The sequence below is a fragment of the Sorex araneus genome, chromosome 6, assembly GCF_027595985.1.
Source record: "Sorex araneus isolate mSorAra2 chromosome 6, mSorAra2.pri, whole genome shotgun sequence".
Lineage (NCBI taxonomy): Eukaryota > Metazoa > Chordata > Mammalia > Eulipotyphla > Soricidae > Sorex > Sorex araneus.
The window spans coordinates 104,834,701-104,850,344 of NC_073307.1; the positions used below are offsets into that span (position 1 = coordinate 104,834,701).

At 38.2% G+C, this 15,644-nt stretch overlaps 2 protein-coding genes across 2 annotated transcripts; both read right to left on the minus strand.

Moving 5' to 3' along the window:
* Positions 1-5,777: 5,777 nt before the first annotated feature.
* On the minus strand, positions 5,778-6,755 carry LOC101543162 (olfactory receptor 51I2-like). The gene has a single exon (XM_004618350.2). It carries the CDS (start codon positions 6,753-6,755, stop codon positions 5,778-5,780), a length of 978 nt encoding a protein of 325 aa, XP_004618407.2.
* Positions 6,756-14,564: 7,809 nt separating this feature from the next.
* Positions 14,565-15,524, minus strand: LOC101543428 (olfactory receptor 52Z1P-like). Its single transcript, XM_004618351.2, has one exon. It carries the CDS (start codon positions 15,522-15,524, stop codon positions 14,565-14,567), a length of 960 nt encoding a protein of 319 aa, XP_004618408.2.
* Between the last annotated feature and the right edge of the window lie 120 nt (positions 15,525-15,644).

Genomic DNA, 15,644 nt, shown 5'->3' on the forward strand with positions numbered 1-15,644 from the left:
CTATAGCACTGTAGCACTGTCATCCCATTGTTCATCGATTTGCTCAACCGGGCAGCAGTAACATCTCCATTTTGAGACTTGTTGTTACTGTTTTGGGCATATCAAATACTCCACAGGTAGCTTTCCAGGCCCTTCTGTGTGGGTGAGATACTCTCAGTAGCTTGCCAGGCTCTCCGAGAGGGGCGGAGGAATCTAACTCGGGTCGGCCGCATTAAGGCAAATGCCCTACCCACTGTGCTATTGCTCTAGTTCAGTCAGCAGTAATGCATAAAAACAAAAGGATGTTTTCTTGATTAAACTAAGAGTAAAGTTTCTCTCATTTAAGTGGGATCATTGGCGTAGGATTTAGGCAGTATAGACTCATTAATTCTTTTTTTTTTTTTTACCTTTTGGGTCACACCTGGTGATGCACAGGGGTTACTCCTGGTGGTGCTCAGGGGACCATATGGGATGCTGGGAATCAAAACCGGGTTGGCCGCATGCAAGGCAAACACCCTACCTGCTGTGCTCCAGCCCCAGACTCATTAATTCTTAACAAAATTTTGATGGTTAAGTTTGCGTGAATTTGTAAGCTCAGGCATTATAATTAATGAAAAATTAAGGTTATAAATGACAAATTTCTTGTCACTTGTTACTTGTCATCCTGTTGTTCAACGATTTGTTAGAGCAGGTGCCAGTAACATCTTCATTAGACCCTGTCGCATGCTAGTGTAGCCCAATGGCATCTGCTCACTCCAGGAACACGAAGAGCCTCAGACCATTTATTCAGGGTCTTGAAAATGTTCTTAAAAGAAACAAAATATGGATCAGAATGGAAGGTGAAAGAGTATACATAGAATATACATAGATATCAATTTTGCTTTAATTCTCCAACTTTGGGGGACAGTTTTTTTACTGCAGTATAAATTATCTAAAATGACATGAATAACTACAATGATCAAATTAGGCAATTTCAGTTTACTTGCTTTTAGGAGCCCGTGTTGTCAGTTGTCACTCTACTCTCTCTCTCTCTCTCTCTCTCTCTCTCTCTCTCTCTCTCTCTCTCTCTCTCTCCTCTCTCCCTCTCTCTCTTCTCTCTTTCTCACTCTCTCTCACTCTCTATCTCACTCTCTCTCTTTCTCTCTTTCTGTCTCTCACATACACATATCCAAATTTTGTTCAGTTAGTATTTGGCTTCAAAAAAAATCGAGGCAGATTTTTTGTGTTATCTTGATCAAATTAATCCGGTCATATTAAAGTTAGATATATTTCACATTAGAGTGGAAAACTGGTTATAAATACAATACATTAAATGTAGTTGCTTTATTGCTTTTTTTTTTTTTGGCGGGGGGTGCCAAACCTAGTGGTGCTCAGGGCTTACTCCTAGCTCTGTGCTCAGGGATTACTCCTATTTGTGCTTATGGTACTCTATGTGGTATCAGGGATTGAACCCTGGTTTACTGATTGCAAAGCAAGCTATCTTACCTACTTACTATTTCTCCAACCCTAATATCATGTTTTAACATATGTCTATCATAACAATAAGAAATTTTCCTTTGAGGTAGAATGAAGTGTTAAGTGGAAAGTCATTTTGTTAAGATTCTTTTTAAAAAATATACAAATATGTACATATATGTATTGACTTAAAGAAGGCCTTCCATTCTGTTGAGACTGAGGCAGTCATCGAAGCCCTGGCCAAACAGGGCATTCAAACTCAGTATATCAAAGTCCTCTGCGAGCTATATTGTGGATTCACCACCAGGATCTCACCATTCTACAAGGAAGTGATCATTGATGTAAAGAGAGGGATGTGGCAGGGTGATAACATTTCACAGAAACTCTTCAGTGCCCTCCTTGAGAACATCATGCGATGACTGGAATGGGAAGGAATGGGAGTGAAGATAGACAGTCGGCAATTACACCACCTCCACTTCGCTGATGACATCGTTCTCATAACACAAAACATTAGCCAAGCGGCACAAATGCTGGCCGACTTCGACCACGAGTGTGGAAAGGTTGGATTGCAGCTGAATCTCAACAAGTCGATGTTCATGAAAAACAAACTGGTCCCTGAAGCTCTATTTGCTCTCAATGGAATGAACGTCTCCGAATGCAGCAGCTATGTGTACCTTGGTCAAGAAATCAACATGAGGAATGACTTGGTGCCAGAACTTCACAGGAGGAAGAGAGCAGCGTGGAATGCCTTCAAGAGCATCGAAGAGGTGGTTAAGAGAACGAAGAACCTCCGACTCCGGGCACATCTCTCTGATTCCACCGTTCTTCCTGCACTGACATATGCCTCAGAGACCTGGGCCCTATGCAAACAGGATGAGAATGCTACTAGGGTATCCCAAAGAGGAATCAAAAGAGCTATGCTGGGAATATCATGTCTCGCTCAAGTGAGAGAAGGAATCTGGAGTTCTGACCTCTGTCGACAGTCAAAAATCAGAGATGCTGTCTCGTTTGCCAAGGCATCAAAAATCAGATGGGCTGATCATGTAATGTGATTCAGAGAGGATCGCTGGACTAGAACTGTTACCGACTGGATTCCACGGGGCGTCAGAAGACCTCGTGGCCACCCACCAACTAGATGGTCAGATTTCTTCGTCAAATCCATGAATGAATGATTTGAGGCTCTTCCTGTTGCTGGAGCAAGCAGATATCATTGGGCTGCACTAGCACGCAACAGGGACAAATGGAGATGTTATTGGTGCCCGTTCGAGCAAATCGAAGATCAATGGGACTACAAGTGATACAAGTGATATGTACATATACATATATGTATGTGTATATACATATATATAACTATATATATACTATGCCACCAGACTCTACGCCAGGCTTTTTTCACTTGGGGTGCCCCAGAGAGGGGGTGGGTGAGAGCCCTCACCACCCCAAGGGACCCAGCCCCGGCAGTCGACCTCCACTACCCAACTGCCACCACCTCCAGGCCACTTCCCACATGGTAGGGCCGAGCTTCACATACAAGTGAACATATTGCTGGACTGCAAAGCTGCTTTCATGCTCGTGCAACACATTATAAGTCACTCCCTACTCATTTTCCATAATTCTCGGAGACTGGCAAGCTACTGAGGATATCCTGCCCCCACGGTAGAGCCTGGCAAGCTACCTGTGATGTATTCAATATGCGAAAACCAATAATAATAACATGCTCTTTATGTCCCTGTAGTGAGCAGATGCCATTGGGCTACAATAGCACGTGAGAGGGACGAATGGAAACATTACTGGCAAACACTCAAGCAATCGATGAGTAATGGGATGACAGTGATACAGTGATATATGACAATAGGAAAAAAACACACGTGAATTATATCATTATGAAATCAAATTAGGTTGTGATTTATATAATAACCTGATAGGGTGGAACGATAGCACAGCAGATAGAGCATTTGCCTTGCACATGGCCAACCCGGGTTCGATTCTTCCAACCCTCTCAGAGAGCCCAGCGTGCTACCTAGAGCATCTTGCCCTCACAGCAGAGCCTGGCATGCTAGCCATGGCATATTCGATATGCCAAAAACTGTAACAACAAGTCTCACAATAGAAACGTTATTGGTGCCTGCTCTCAAGCAAATCGATAAGCAATGGTATGACAGTGACAGTGACCGTGATTTTAGCTTCTTTTCAGAATAGTTACTATAATACAGTAATAGTATCTAATTTACAGAATTGTCCCAAAAATTATCAATAGTAATTGTTATAGAATGGCTTGCAAATTACTTTAAAAATTAAGTATTAGTCTAGTAAAATATTTTAGCTATTTTAAACAAACAAAAATGACAAAATTTTATGTCATCTATCACCTTATAGACATCATTTATGTTTTTTATGAATCTGTTAATTCAATTTTTTTAATTACTTTAGAAAATTATATTTTACAAATTTCGACAGTTGCATTTTTAGGCATATCATATTTCAACTCCAACCCCACCACCCCTCTCTACAGTGTAACCCCCATCCCATCCTCACCTATACATATACGTATATGTATGTGTATATACATATATATAACTATATATATACTATGACACCAGACTCTACGCCAGGCTTTTTTCACTTGGGGTGCCCCAGAGAGGGCCATTACAAAGTTCCAGTGGTTGCAGCTTAGATCTTATGTCTTCGGTGTTGTTTGACCATCTGTGTTTTTGATATATGGTTATAATACTCTCCCATATCATTAGTAAATTTGAAACTGTGATGCCTGCCACCCATTACTTCCTGTTCTCTTCTTCCTTCTTTCTTTCCTTCCCTGTTCTTCCTCTCTCTAAACAGGGGTGAAGAATGATACAGACATCTGCCTTTACTACAATACATTTCATCACCAAATATTCTATATCCCACAGACAAATGAGATCATCCTATGTTTGTCTTTCTTTTTCTGACTTATTTGACTCAATATTGCACCTTCATTACTGGGAAAAAATATTCTGAATTTCACTAAAGTTAAATAAGTGTGACTCTGTAAGTCACTGTCTAATTAAAAGTTCCTCTGTTTTATGGCACATATTCAATGAAGATTCAATAACAACTTTGTAAGCAGTCTTTAAACATTTTTAATTTTAAAAAAGTTTAGACATGAATAAAGTCTACTCTATGAACCTCTATTAAGGCATCCAGCCTTGAAAATCAGTAACATTAAGTCATTCTTGTATCCTCTATAAATAACTATGAAGCATAAACATTGATATTATTCTTTATTGATGTAGAGGTAAAAGTTACATAAACCAAAATGTGCAAACTTTGCTATAGCAGTATAGAAAATAGTTAAAATCCATGGTAATTATGTCCCCAGATTTTTTAGGGACAATACAAAGCATTTCCCTCTTTCTAGATAGTTGCTTATGTACCCTGATGTTCATTCCTCTGTGCACATCGAAAATAATTATTATGAGTTATGATATTAAACCAGACTGGAGCGATAGCACAGCAGGTAGGGCATTTAACTTGCATGTAGCCAACCAGGGTTTGATTCCTCCACCCTTCTTGGAGAGCCAGGCAAGCTACTGAGAGTATCTCACTCACATGGCAGAACCTGGCAAGCTACCCGTGGCATATCCGATATGCCAAAAAAAAAAAAAAGAAAGTAACAAGTCTCATTTGGAGACGTTACTGGTGCCCGCTCAAGCCAATGAGCAATGGGATGACAGTGGTACAGTGCTATGACATTAAACTATAGTTCTAAGAACACACATAAATGGGGTAATGCAGTACAAATTCCTTTGTGATTATTTTTTACTCGCTGGTATTTAAAACTAAATTATATGGACAATAAAACACAGATATCCTAGTATCCATTTAACCTGTTGCAGATGGTGGTGCTGGGGCCAGGTATTGGAGGCAAATTAATTATTTAAGAACTCAGTTAACAAATGATGTTTTTAACAGGGAAAAAAGGCCCTTTGTATCATTTTTATTTCAGTTTGGGGGGTCAAACCTAGTGGTAGTTTTGGCTCTAGGGTCTGGGATGGCATATGGTTGTTCAAAGGAACTTATTCGGCACTGAGGGTAAAACTGGGACTGATATTATGAAAGACAATAACTTATTCCTGAACTATCCCTTTAAACATTTTCCCTACCATGTATCCTTTCATAAATTTATCTCAGTCTTTGACATACTCTATTCTAAGGGACAAAGAATAGGCTATTTTGTGCTTGCGATCTTCTAAAATTAGTAACATTTATAAGCAACAAAAGCAATCGATATTTTTCTCATTTTACAAAACAAATACTCAGGGAGTAATATTTGATCCAAGTTTCTCCGCTCTTAAGTGGACAGATTATCTCTCTTCAGTGGACATCATTCTCTTTCTGGACAGAGTACGAACAATGCTATTGCGAATTTCCTTGGTTTTGATACTATAGACAATGGGGTTGACCACAGGTGGGAAGAAGAGATAGACATTAGCCATCAAAATCTGAAGAAGTGGAGGTGAATGCTTCCCGAAGCGATGCACCAAGGAGAGGCTGATCAAGGGCACATAGTACACAAGCACAGCAAAGATATGCGACACACATGTGTTGAGTGCCTTCCATCGTCCTGCCCCAGAAGCTATTTTCACTACTGTGTGAAGAATCAGTACATAAGAAATGACAATGAGTAAAATGTCGAGTCCAAATGTAACCGTAATAACAAATAATCCCAGAATGCTATTGGGCCGGGTGTCCCCACAGGGCAACTTGATTAGATCCGAATGAAGGCAATAGGAGTGTCTGAGAGTGTTATGGCCACAAAAAGGCAGACGTTTCAGGAGTATGACCATTGGGAACATAAGTGTTACACTTCTCAAAGCAATGGAAGCACACATACCAGTGATGCGAGAAATTCTCAGGATAACTGTGTAACGCAGAGGGCTGTAGATGGCTACAAAGCGGTCTATAGACATCGCCAGAAGAACACCTGACTCCATGAGTGTAAAAGAGTGCATGGAAAACATTTGGAGCAGACAACCTCCAAAACTGATTTCATTAATGCCAAAGAGGAAAATACCTAGTACAGTGGGCATGGTGGAAGTAGAGACACCAATTTCAACAAAGGCCAACATGGCCAAAAAGAAGTACATGGGTTGATGCAAAGAAGAGTCATTGCGAATAACATGAATTATGATGCCATTTCCTAAGAAGATGACAATGTACATCAGGCAGAAGGGGATAGATATCCAGGTATACTCTGTCTCCAATCCTGGGATGCCAACAAGAGTGAATATTGCAGGTGTGAACTCAATAGAGTCATTGTAAATGCTCTGGAGAGATTTCATCCTAAAATGCTGGAAATCATATGGGAAGTAGAAAACATAAATCTCCATCAGTTATTACACATCAAGTACTAAGTACCTGGCTATCAGATTTGAGTAACATGACAATTGAGATGGAATTTTTTACTTTTTAATCCTGTAAACAATGAAGGAAACTCTGATTATCTATATAGAAAAATATTCTAAAGGAATACAGGACAACACAGAAGTGATAACAAGCATAGAAATAATGGTGTTACATGTAAATTAAGTACTGAAGGATCTGTAATATTTTATAGCTTATGTAGAAATGAGTGAGTAGCAAAACTAATACAATGCAATAATAAAGCACATTCGTTCTTTTAACACTTAGCAGTCCTGTGATCCTAGAGAGCTTTAAACAAATCTAATTTTTTTAATTAAATTCTTTCATTGTGAGAAATTTCAAACATGATGTAGAGCTGTGATATTCATAATCAACTTCCCAAGCTACTGTAAGCCAGAATTAAACTATCTGTAAGCAGATATTTAATATAAACACAATAATAAGCAGACAATATTGTATAAATTACCATGTGTAAAATGTGAAATTTGAACATTAGAAATAAAATAACTTAACATGTTAAAAACAGGAATATTTTTTCCATTGCTAGATTAGCATTTTAATTTTTTAAACTTACCAGTTTGCTCCTTTTCCATCTGCTGTGCATGGATGATGCCCAGTGCATCTCTGTTTTGCAGGTGGAACAGTCTCTCCTGCTCAAATCTGGGGTCAAAAAGCTGAGACCAATACCAAAGCTAACAAGATATCTAGGGCTAAGTATTCAGGATTAAGGCTATCCTAACAATAAAAGTGTTTTCATATTTAGCTTGGTTGCTGAAATAAGGGGTGAAACAGGCACATGGGAAATAAGAGATTAACAGGCGGTTGTGGGAAAAATAGATGAGTTAGAAGTAATCTAAAGATAATGGAAGAGCATCTTTGACACTTTGGTGTTACTAAAGAATATAACTATGTACAGCAAAAACATTAAGATGAAGACTATTGTAACCATACTGCCTCAGCTGAGAAAATTAGTAGCCAAAACATGTAATTCAGTTTGAGGGTCAGATTTAGACATAGTGAGTGAGGATGAAATTTCGTTGTGCAAGACCAAGACTGTAGGATAACATTGGATTTGTCCTTTTAGCCTTGCTGCAAGGAACTTAGTTTACCTTAAAACAATGTCCTTTCTGTATGAACACAGGAAGACAGTTAATATTACTCTTTGTAACTTGGGAGTTGATTGACTCCAATAACATTTACTCTTGGGCATCTGCTTTCTTAAATCAGCTGCCCTTAGTTCCTAGCTCCCCAAAAGCAGGGTCCCGACAAAGGACAGAATGGATCCAGGGCAAGCTGTGAGCTACCCTGGCATCGAAATGGGCCAGGCCAAAGCAGCACAATACTCAACTTTAAGTTGAGAGCATGGTCATAGACAAATGCTATTATGATCCAAAAGTAACAAGGAGACTAGGACCCTGCTGGGATTAGGAAGACTAACCTAGTCTGAGGACTGTGGTCCAGAATATGTAGTGAATGTCCTCAGGATGAAACAACCTTTAAGTCTGATATATCTCTTACTGTGCTCATACAGAATTAGATTGCTAGAAATATTAGAAGTAAATTTACTGTAACTATTTAAGTGGATTACTAGTTGAGGAGAGAAGAAAATGACACACCCTGGAGTAACCTCCTTAGATGAGATTTTGTTAATCTCCTGGAGGAGTGGTCTTACTCCTCTTTCTTGACTTGTTAATGTTCAACCCACCTTTGTGTCACCACCCTATGTGATTTCTATACAAACTAAGACTGTAGAAGACACAGAAAGACACAGAAGAAGACACAGAAGAGGGAGAAGACACATAAGCAAGGGAGAAAACACAGAAGAGGGAGAAGACACAGAAGCAAGAGAGAAGACACAGAAACAAAGGAGAATACACAGAAGCGAGGGAGAAGACACAGAAGCAGAGCTCAGACGAAAGAGAATCATCAGAGCCAGAAGCAGGGAAAAGAAAGAGCACAAGTGAGTGATAATCAGAGTCAGAGTCAGAAGTGAGAGCAAGTGGGGCTCCAGAGACTGAAGCAGAAGGGCTCCGGAGAGAGAGAGACCAGAGGAGAGATGACAGAGAGGTCGAAAGAGACTATAGGAGAGACAACAGAGAGACAGACAGAAGATAGCACAGCAGCACACACAGAAGAAGGGCACAAGGAGGAGCCATCCCAATCCGGTCCATACACAACAGCTCCAGATAACCAAATTTGAGTGGCGAGAGAGAGAGAGAGAGAGAGAGAGAGAGAGAGAGAGAGAGAGAGAGGGAGAGAGAGAGAGACAGACAGACAGACAGACAGACAGACCGACCGCCGCCCTAAGAGCCCACAAACAACACACATCACATCACCCGGCTCTCCGTGCACGCGTTTGTATTTTTTACACAAGACTTTTATTTTTATTTTTGGGATAATTAATGGTAATTAATTAGTAAATAAACATGCAAATAATATTTTTAAAGAAAAATGCTCCTAATTGTTTTTAATTAAATTCTTTTTCTGTGAGAAATTTCAAGCTACCAACATGATCTAGAGCTGTGATATTCATAATCACCTTCCCAAGCTAGAGTAAGCCAGTACCATCAGACTTAATACAGTTGATCCAAAATGATACTTACTCAAGTGTAACCAGGAGCAGGTATATCAAAGTATATCACCCTTTCGACTATTTCCTTCCAAATAGCCCATGGAAACAGTGGCCACTTCTCCTTATATGTGCTTAACTGATTGACAGTGGAGGCTGAATGAGGTAGGACCCAATAAAAAGCAATTAACCAAAAATAATTACTCTACAAAGCTGAATCTGGTTTCCTCTAGGAAAGGAAGTAATTGTTGATTCCACTGAGAGGTATATCAGGAAACACACACACATAGAGACATTCAAATACATATATCTATATATGTGTGTATGTGTGTAAACAAATACAAAAGCAATATTGATATTTTAAAATCTCATAAAACCATTCATTATAATTTAAACATAGAATAGTATTTCATCATATTTGACATTTAAATATGGGATATTTGATAATATATTTTTATTTCTGTCATTAACTTTATTTTCACATGTAAACTGTACATGTAATACACAATCTTTATGTAATAAACATTTTTACTAATGACATATACTTCTCATTGATAAGATGCTATTCCATACACATCAAAAAATGATGACATATAACTAAATGACAATATGATGTAAATAGTGATAGCAAGAAATTAAGACAGCTAAGAGACAGAGTCACAGACAAAAAGAATTTCCACCCAAACTAAAGTTTGTTCATAGAATTGGGTGGTCAGGAGTTTCATTTAATTATTGTCAAATCTATAAACATTATTTTAAATGCCATGTTCTTGTGGGTTATTGTATAGTAAATTTTTACATGAATATGGATATAATTTACCATAGTCTACTCTTTTTTATAAATATTATTTTATCATACTTTTACTGCTGATTATCTTGTTTCTCTATTATAAGTTTATAGTTAATGGAGAGCTTGTTTGGAGGTTCTAGCAGGGGAGCGCAGCTGCTCCTGTACCCTCGACCAAAGACCTGTCCGTCTCTATTCGGGGAAGGCCGTCCTCTTCGACCAAGCGCGCAGCTTCGGGAGGGACGCACATGGAGCCGTGAGGGAGGAAGGAGACACCTGCCTAGCCAGCCAGATCAGCCGAATCAACCCTGGCGATCAATGGGGTGACAGATGTCGCAGCCAGATCGCCCTCACTGGAACAATAGCACAGCGGTTGGGTGTTTGCCTTTACAGGGCAGACCCGAGTTCAATTCCCCTGCCCCTCTCAGAGAGCCCGGCAAGCTACCGAGAGTATGGAGCCCACGTGGCAGAGCCTGGCAAGCTACCCCTGAGTATTGGATATGCCAAACACAGTAACAATAAGTCTCTCAATGAGAGATGCTAGAGGCTACAGGTGTCATTAGTCCTCCCTGGCACTTGAGGGCAGAAGCAGCGGTGAAGCTCTGGTCCCTAAAATTGAATCATCCAGATGCATCAGCAAATTATCATCAGGATTAACCTTCAAATTCCTGAACCATGCTTGGAGCCCCCACCCCATACCTTCAAATAAATAATGAAGTGATTATCTAAATAAAGAAGTAAAAGCCATTTATAGACTAGAAACAGAGGTAGATCTTCTGATCTTTGGTATAACAACCAGTTCTCAAATATGATCATGAACATTTAATCTGATAGAAAAAACATACTTGGTAAAAAAAATTAATTATGTAACAGATTTTGTTCATGCGAATATGAAAAGATAATTTACAGGATAATAGTGATATAATATGTGAGCATTTAGCAAACAAAAATAGTTGAATATTTCAATAAACTCAAAACCAGAAAAAACCTCAATAGTCATCCAATTAAAGAAACTAAGCAAGGGCTGGAGTGATAGCAGGGCAGGTAGGGTGTTTGCCTTGCACACAACCAACCCGAGTTTGATTCCCAGCATCCCATATGTTCCCCTGAGCACTGCCAAGGGTAATTCCTGAGTGCAGAGCCAGGAGTAACCCCTGAACATCTCCGGGTGTGACTGAAAAAGCAAAAAAAAAAAAAAAAAGAAACTAAGCAAATGACTAATGGCACATAAAATATAAATTAAAACTAAAATGGCTATGATTAAATTAAAAAGCTAACAAAGTTGAAACTATATGGGAATGTTGGAACATTAATAACAGAAGTGGTATAAATGCTGTAAAAAAGTTTGGCAGTTTCTAAGCAAATCAACCATATTACAATATTATATTATAGTTATGCTATTGGGTACATAGGAAAAATAAAAATTATAAACCAAAACTCACAGATACTGAGCATAAATGCTTTATCATCATTATTTGCAAGTAACAAAAGTTCAAAACAACCAAAGTATGCATCAACAGATTAGTGGTACAAGGTAATATATATAGATGTATTCTCATGCAAAAAGCATGTTATTCAAATTTTAAAAGGAATGACAATATATACATACTACAATATGTATAAACTTTGAAAACACTATATTGAGTGGAACAAGTCCAACAAAATATGATGAACTATGTATGACTGTACTCACACAAGAAAACTAGACTAAGAAATGTATTAAAATTATAAAGTAGACTAGAGATTACCCTGGAGAAGGCTTTTATTCTATATAAGTTTTTTGTGGGGAGCTTATAAGAAACTTAAAATAAGACAGTATAGTTGTGGAACATTTTCAACATTTTGTTTTGTTTTGTTTTGTTTTTTGTTTTTGTTTTTTTTTGCTTTTTGGATCACACCCAGTGATGCACAGGGGTTACTCCTGGCTCTGCACTCAGGAATTACCCCTTGTGGTGTTCAGGGGACCATATGGGATGCTGGGAATCGAACCCGGGTCGGCCTCGTGCAAGGCAAACGCCCTACCTGCTGTGCTATTGCTCAAGCCCCTCAACATTGTTAATGGCATTAAATTACACAGTTAAAAATATTCACATAATTTATGATACCTATATTTTATCATAAAAATTCAAATGTTGCAAAATTTTTTAAAGTAAAATCATTAGTATTTGGTATTACAATGAATATGTATATTCTGCTGGATAGAATTATCTCTACAATAAACTATATGCATTTATAAAAATATAGACATTTTTATATTGATTTCAAATATGTAAATTTGTGATATGATAATTATTTATTTTCCAATTCATTATTGTTGTTATAAAAAATAGCCAGCTTTCACTCCGTTTTATTGAGCTATAATTAATAAAATTTTATACAACTGAAAATTGTACAATATCACAAAATATTCTCATCTAAATATTTGAATTGTAGATATTTGACATGTATAGCTGATGACCTGACATAGAAATATACTGTGAAATATTTATAAAGTTGAGAAAATTAACATATTCATCCCCTCAAACGTGTACTTTTTTTTCCTATGTTAAGAATACCTAAGTCCTATGTTTTCAACAAGTTTCAAGTGCACAATACAATATAGAACATGTTTTGGGAGGATAAACACAGCTTAAATGAACTAATCTAACTCTGCCCAAAGAGACTGGTTCTATGACAAAACTGGACAAAACAACTTCTGGTTAATGGAACTTCTCTCTCTCTTTTTTTCTCTCTCCTTCATTCCCTCTCCCTTCGTCTCTCCTCTCTCTCTCTCTCTCTCTCTCTCTCTCTCTCTCTCTAGCAATACAGATAATGAAAAATTATAAGGAATATCTCTTTACCTACTTTCAACACTCAGTTACTGTACAAAGTGATCATTTCTGGTTAGTTGGAAGCTTGTCACAAGTGGGTGTTGGGCAAAGGGAAGTTAGAATAGAGAAAGGACCAAAATGACAGGACCAAAATGACAATAATAGTTGGAAATTGTCCTAATTTTTCTTTTTTTGGACTAAATATAAGCATACTCCATACTTTATGTACTCAATAATATCTTTATTTGTTGGGAGTAAAGCCCCTTTGGGGCTGCTTTGAAGTGCCATAGCCAGGGGATGTTCCCAGAGCACTCAGAAACCTGTTACATGTACATTAACCATTACAGGTCAACACAGTCCTGGGACAGGTTGTGTCCGGCAGATGTGTGGGTGACAGCCTATCCATTATGATCACAAAGGAAGAATTTAACCCTATCTATAGACCTATAATGAAACAATGTAATCCTATCTATAGAACTGAGATGAAACACATGTTTGTTCTAACCACTGTGACTATGTGACTGCGTGCCTATATAAACTTTGATGTTTGCTCAATAAATCGGAACCGCTTGACGGGACCCCCACCGTGCTTGTGTGCTTTGTTCCTCATTTCTCATTTCTCGGTTCTTGTGGAGGCGGCGGCATAAGTGTGCTCTTTTCCCTTGGACCAATCTCTCTGCAGGAGGGAAGCTCCGGCCTGTCCTCAGGACTCAGAGCAGCGGCCCCTTGCTGGAGGAGGGAGTGGGCTGAACAGAGACCAGGAGAAGACCCCCAACATCTCTTAATAACCAGATAGTTTACTGATGACTTGGGCCCCAAACCCCAGTGTGCAGAAAAATAATATTAGGCTATCCATATGATCTCAGGGAGAATAAAATTTATTTTTTCTTTAATTTCCTATTATTAATCACTCACGCAATATACATTATGAACCTACTTCTTAAGGTATACCTTATGAGATCAGTGAAACAGAAATATTTTAACTTAAAAGTCACAGGCTTGTATAACTGACATAATTCTGAGAACTATGTAACCCTCCACATGGTGATTCAATAAAATTTAAATAAAAAAATAAAATAAAAAAATAAAATAAAATAAAAAAGTCACAGGCTTAATTTTTTTAATGCAAATAACAATTTACATTGTGATTGAATGCTTTTGGTATATGTAATTTCTGATTGTTGGAGAATGTTTTATCTTTTAGTAGACTTTCTACTGTCTACTTCCACTCCTGCATTCTGTGTAGGAAGTTCCCATGGGTTAAACATTAATTTATTATATTCATTTTTACCGCATCTATACTTATAGATGGACATGTTATAATGGAAAATTATAGACTAACAAGAAAAGTTGAGAACAAAATTTATTTAAATTATTTTTCTGAAAAATGTTTACATGTTTATGAAAAGGCATTGAAATTTTGGTACATATCAATCTTATATATGAGTACATTATATATATGTATATATATTCCATTTAACTCTTATTTGTAACTGAAACATACTATTTAACAACATAAGCTTTACTGAAAAATTCTCAATATTTAGCATATTTTATTATATTAGCAACATGTACTGATCGGAGAGAAAAACAAAATTACTCTGTCTTGTATCTGTTTGGTTTTCACCCCATAAATGATGGGGTTTAGCATTGGGGGCACTACCACATAGAGATTTGCTATTAGGATATGAACGTGATGAGGGATTGTTTTGCTCCCAAAGCGATGGGCAAAAAATGAAAAGAATGCTGGGGCATAGAACATGAGTATGACACAGATGTGGGAGCCACATGTGTTAAGGGCCTTGAATCTGGCTGACCAGGAAGGTATCTTAAACACTGTGCAAAGGATCAGTGAGTAGGAGGTGATGATGAACACTATATCCAGTCCTGTAGACAGCAGAGCAACAGTCAGACCATAAATTATGTTAACTTTGATATTATCACAGGCCAATCTGGCAATGCCCATGTGCTCACAGTAGGAATGGGGAATGATGTTTTTACCACAATATTTAAGTCTGTATACCAGGAAGATAAATGGAAAGCAGATCATAAAGCTTCTGACAACAGCTGCTGTGCCTATCTTGCCAATGACTGAGGAGGTTAAGATAGTGGTGTATCTCAGTGGGTAGCAGATGGCCACATAGCGGTCGAATGCCATTGCCAACAGAATAGCAGATTCAGCTACGAAGATGAAATGTATGAAGAACATTTGGATAACACAACTACCAAAAGATATATTCATAGAATTGAACCAGAAGATGGCCAGGATCTTTGGGGCTGTGGCTGTTGAAAGAAGAATATCTGCTAAGGCCAGCATGGAAAGGAAGAGATACATGGGCTCATGGAGACTTCGCTCAGTCACGATCAGGAAGATCAAGAAGACATTGCCTACGACAGCCACAATGTACATAGAGCAGATAGGGATAGCGATCCAGACATGTATATCTTCCAGTCCTGGGATTCCAGTCAGAAAGTACCACATATCCTGGGTACTGGTGTGGTTATAAAAGGAAGGATCCATCTGTGTTCAGATATTTCAGACCTAGATCTCTTAATGAAAGCATAAAACTGACTGAAGATGCAGAACAACCTTAAGCTGATTGATGTCTGATTAGCTGCTTTTTTCCCAAGTTGTTCTTCT

Excerpts from the sequence above, each read along its gene's own strand:
- LOC101543162 (XM_004618350.2), bottom strand. The coding sequence starts at position 6,755 with ATGAAATCTCTCCAGAGCATTTACAATGACTCTATTGAGTTCACACCT.
- LOC101543428 (XM_004618351.2), bottom strand. The coding sequence starts at position 15,524 with ATGGATCCTTCCTTTTATAACCACACCAGTACCCAGGATATGTGGTAC.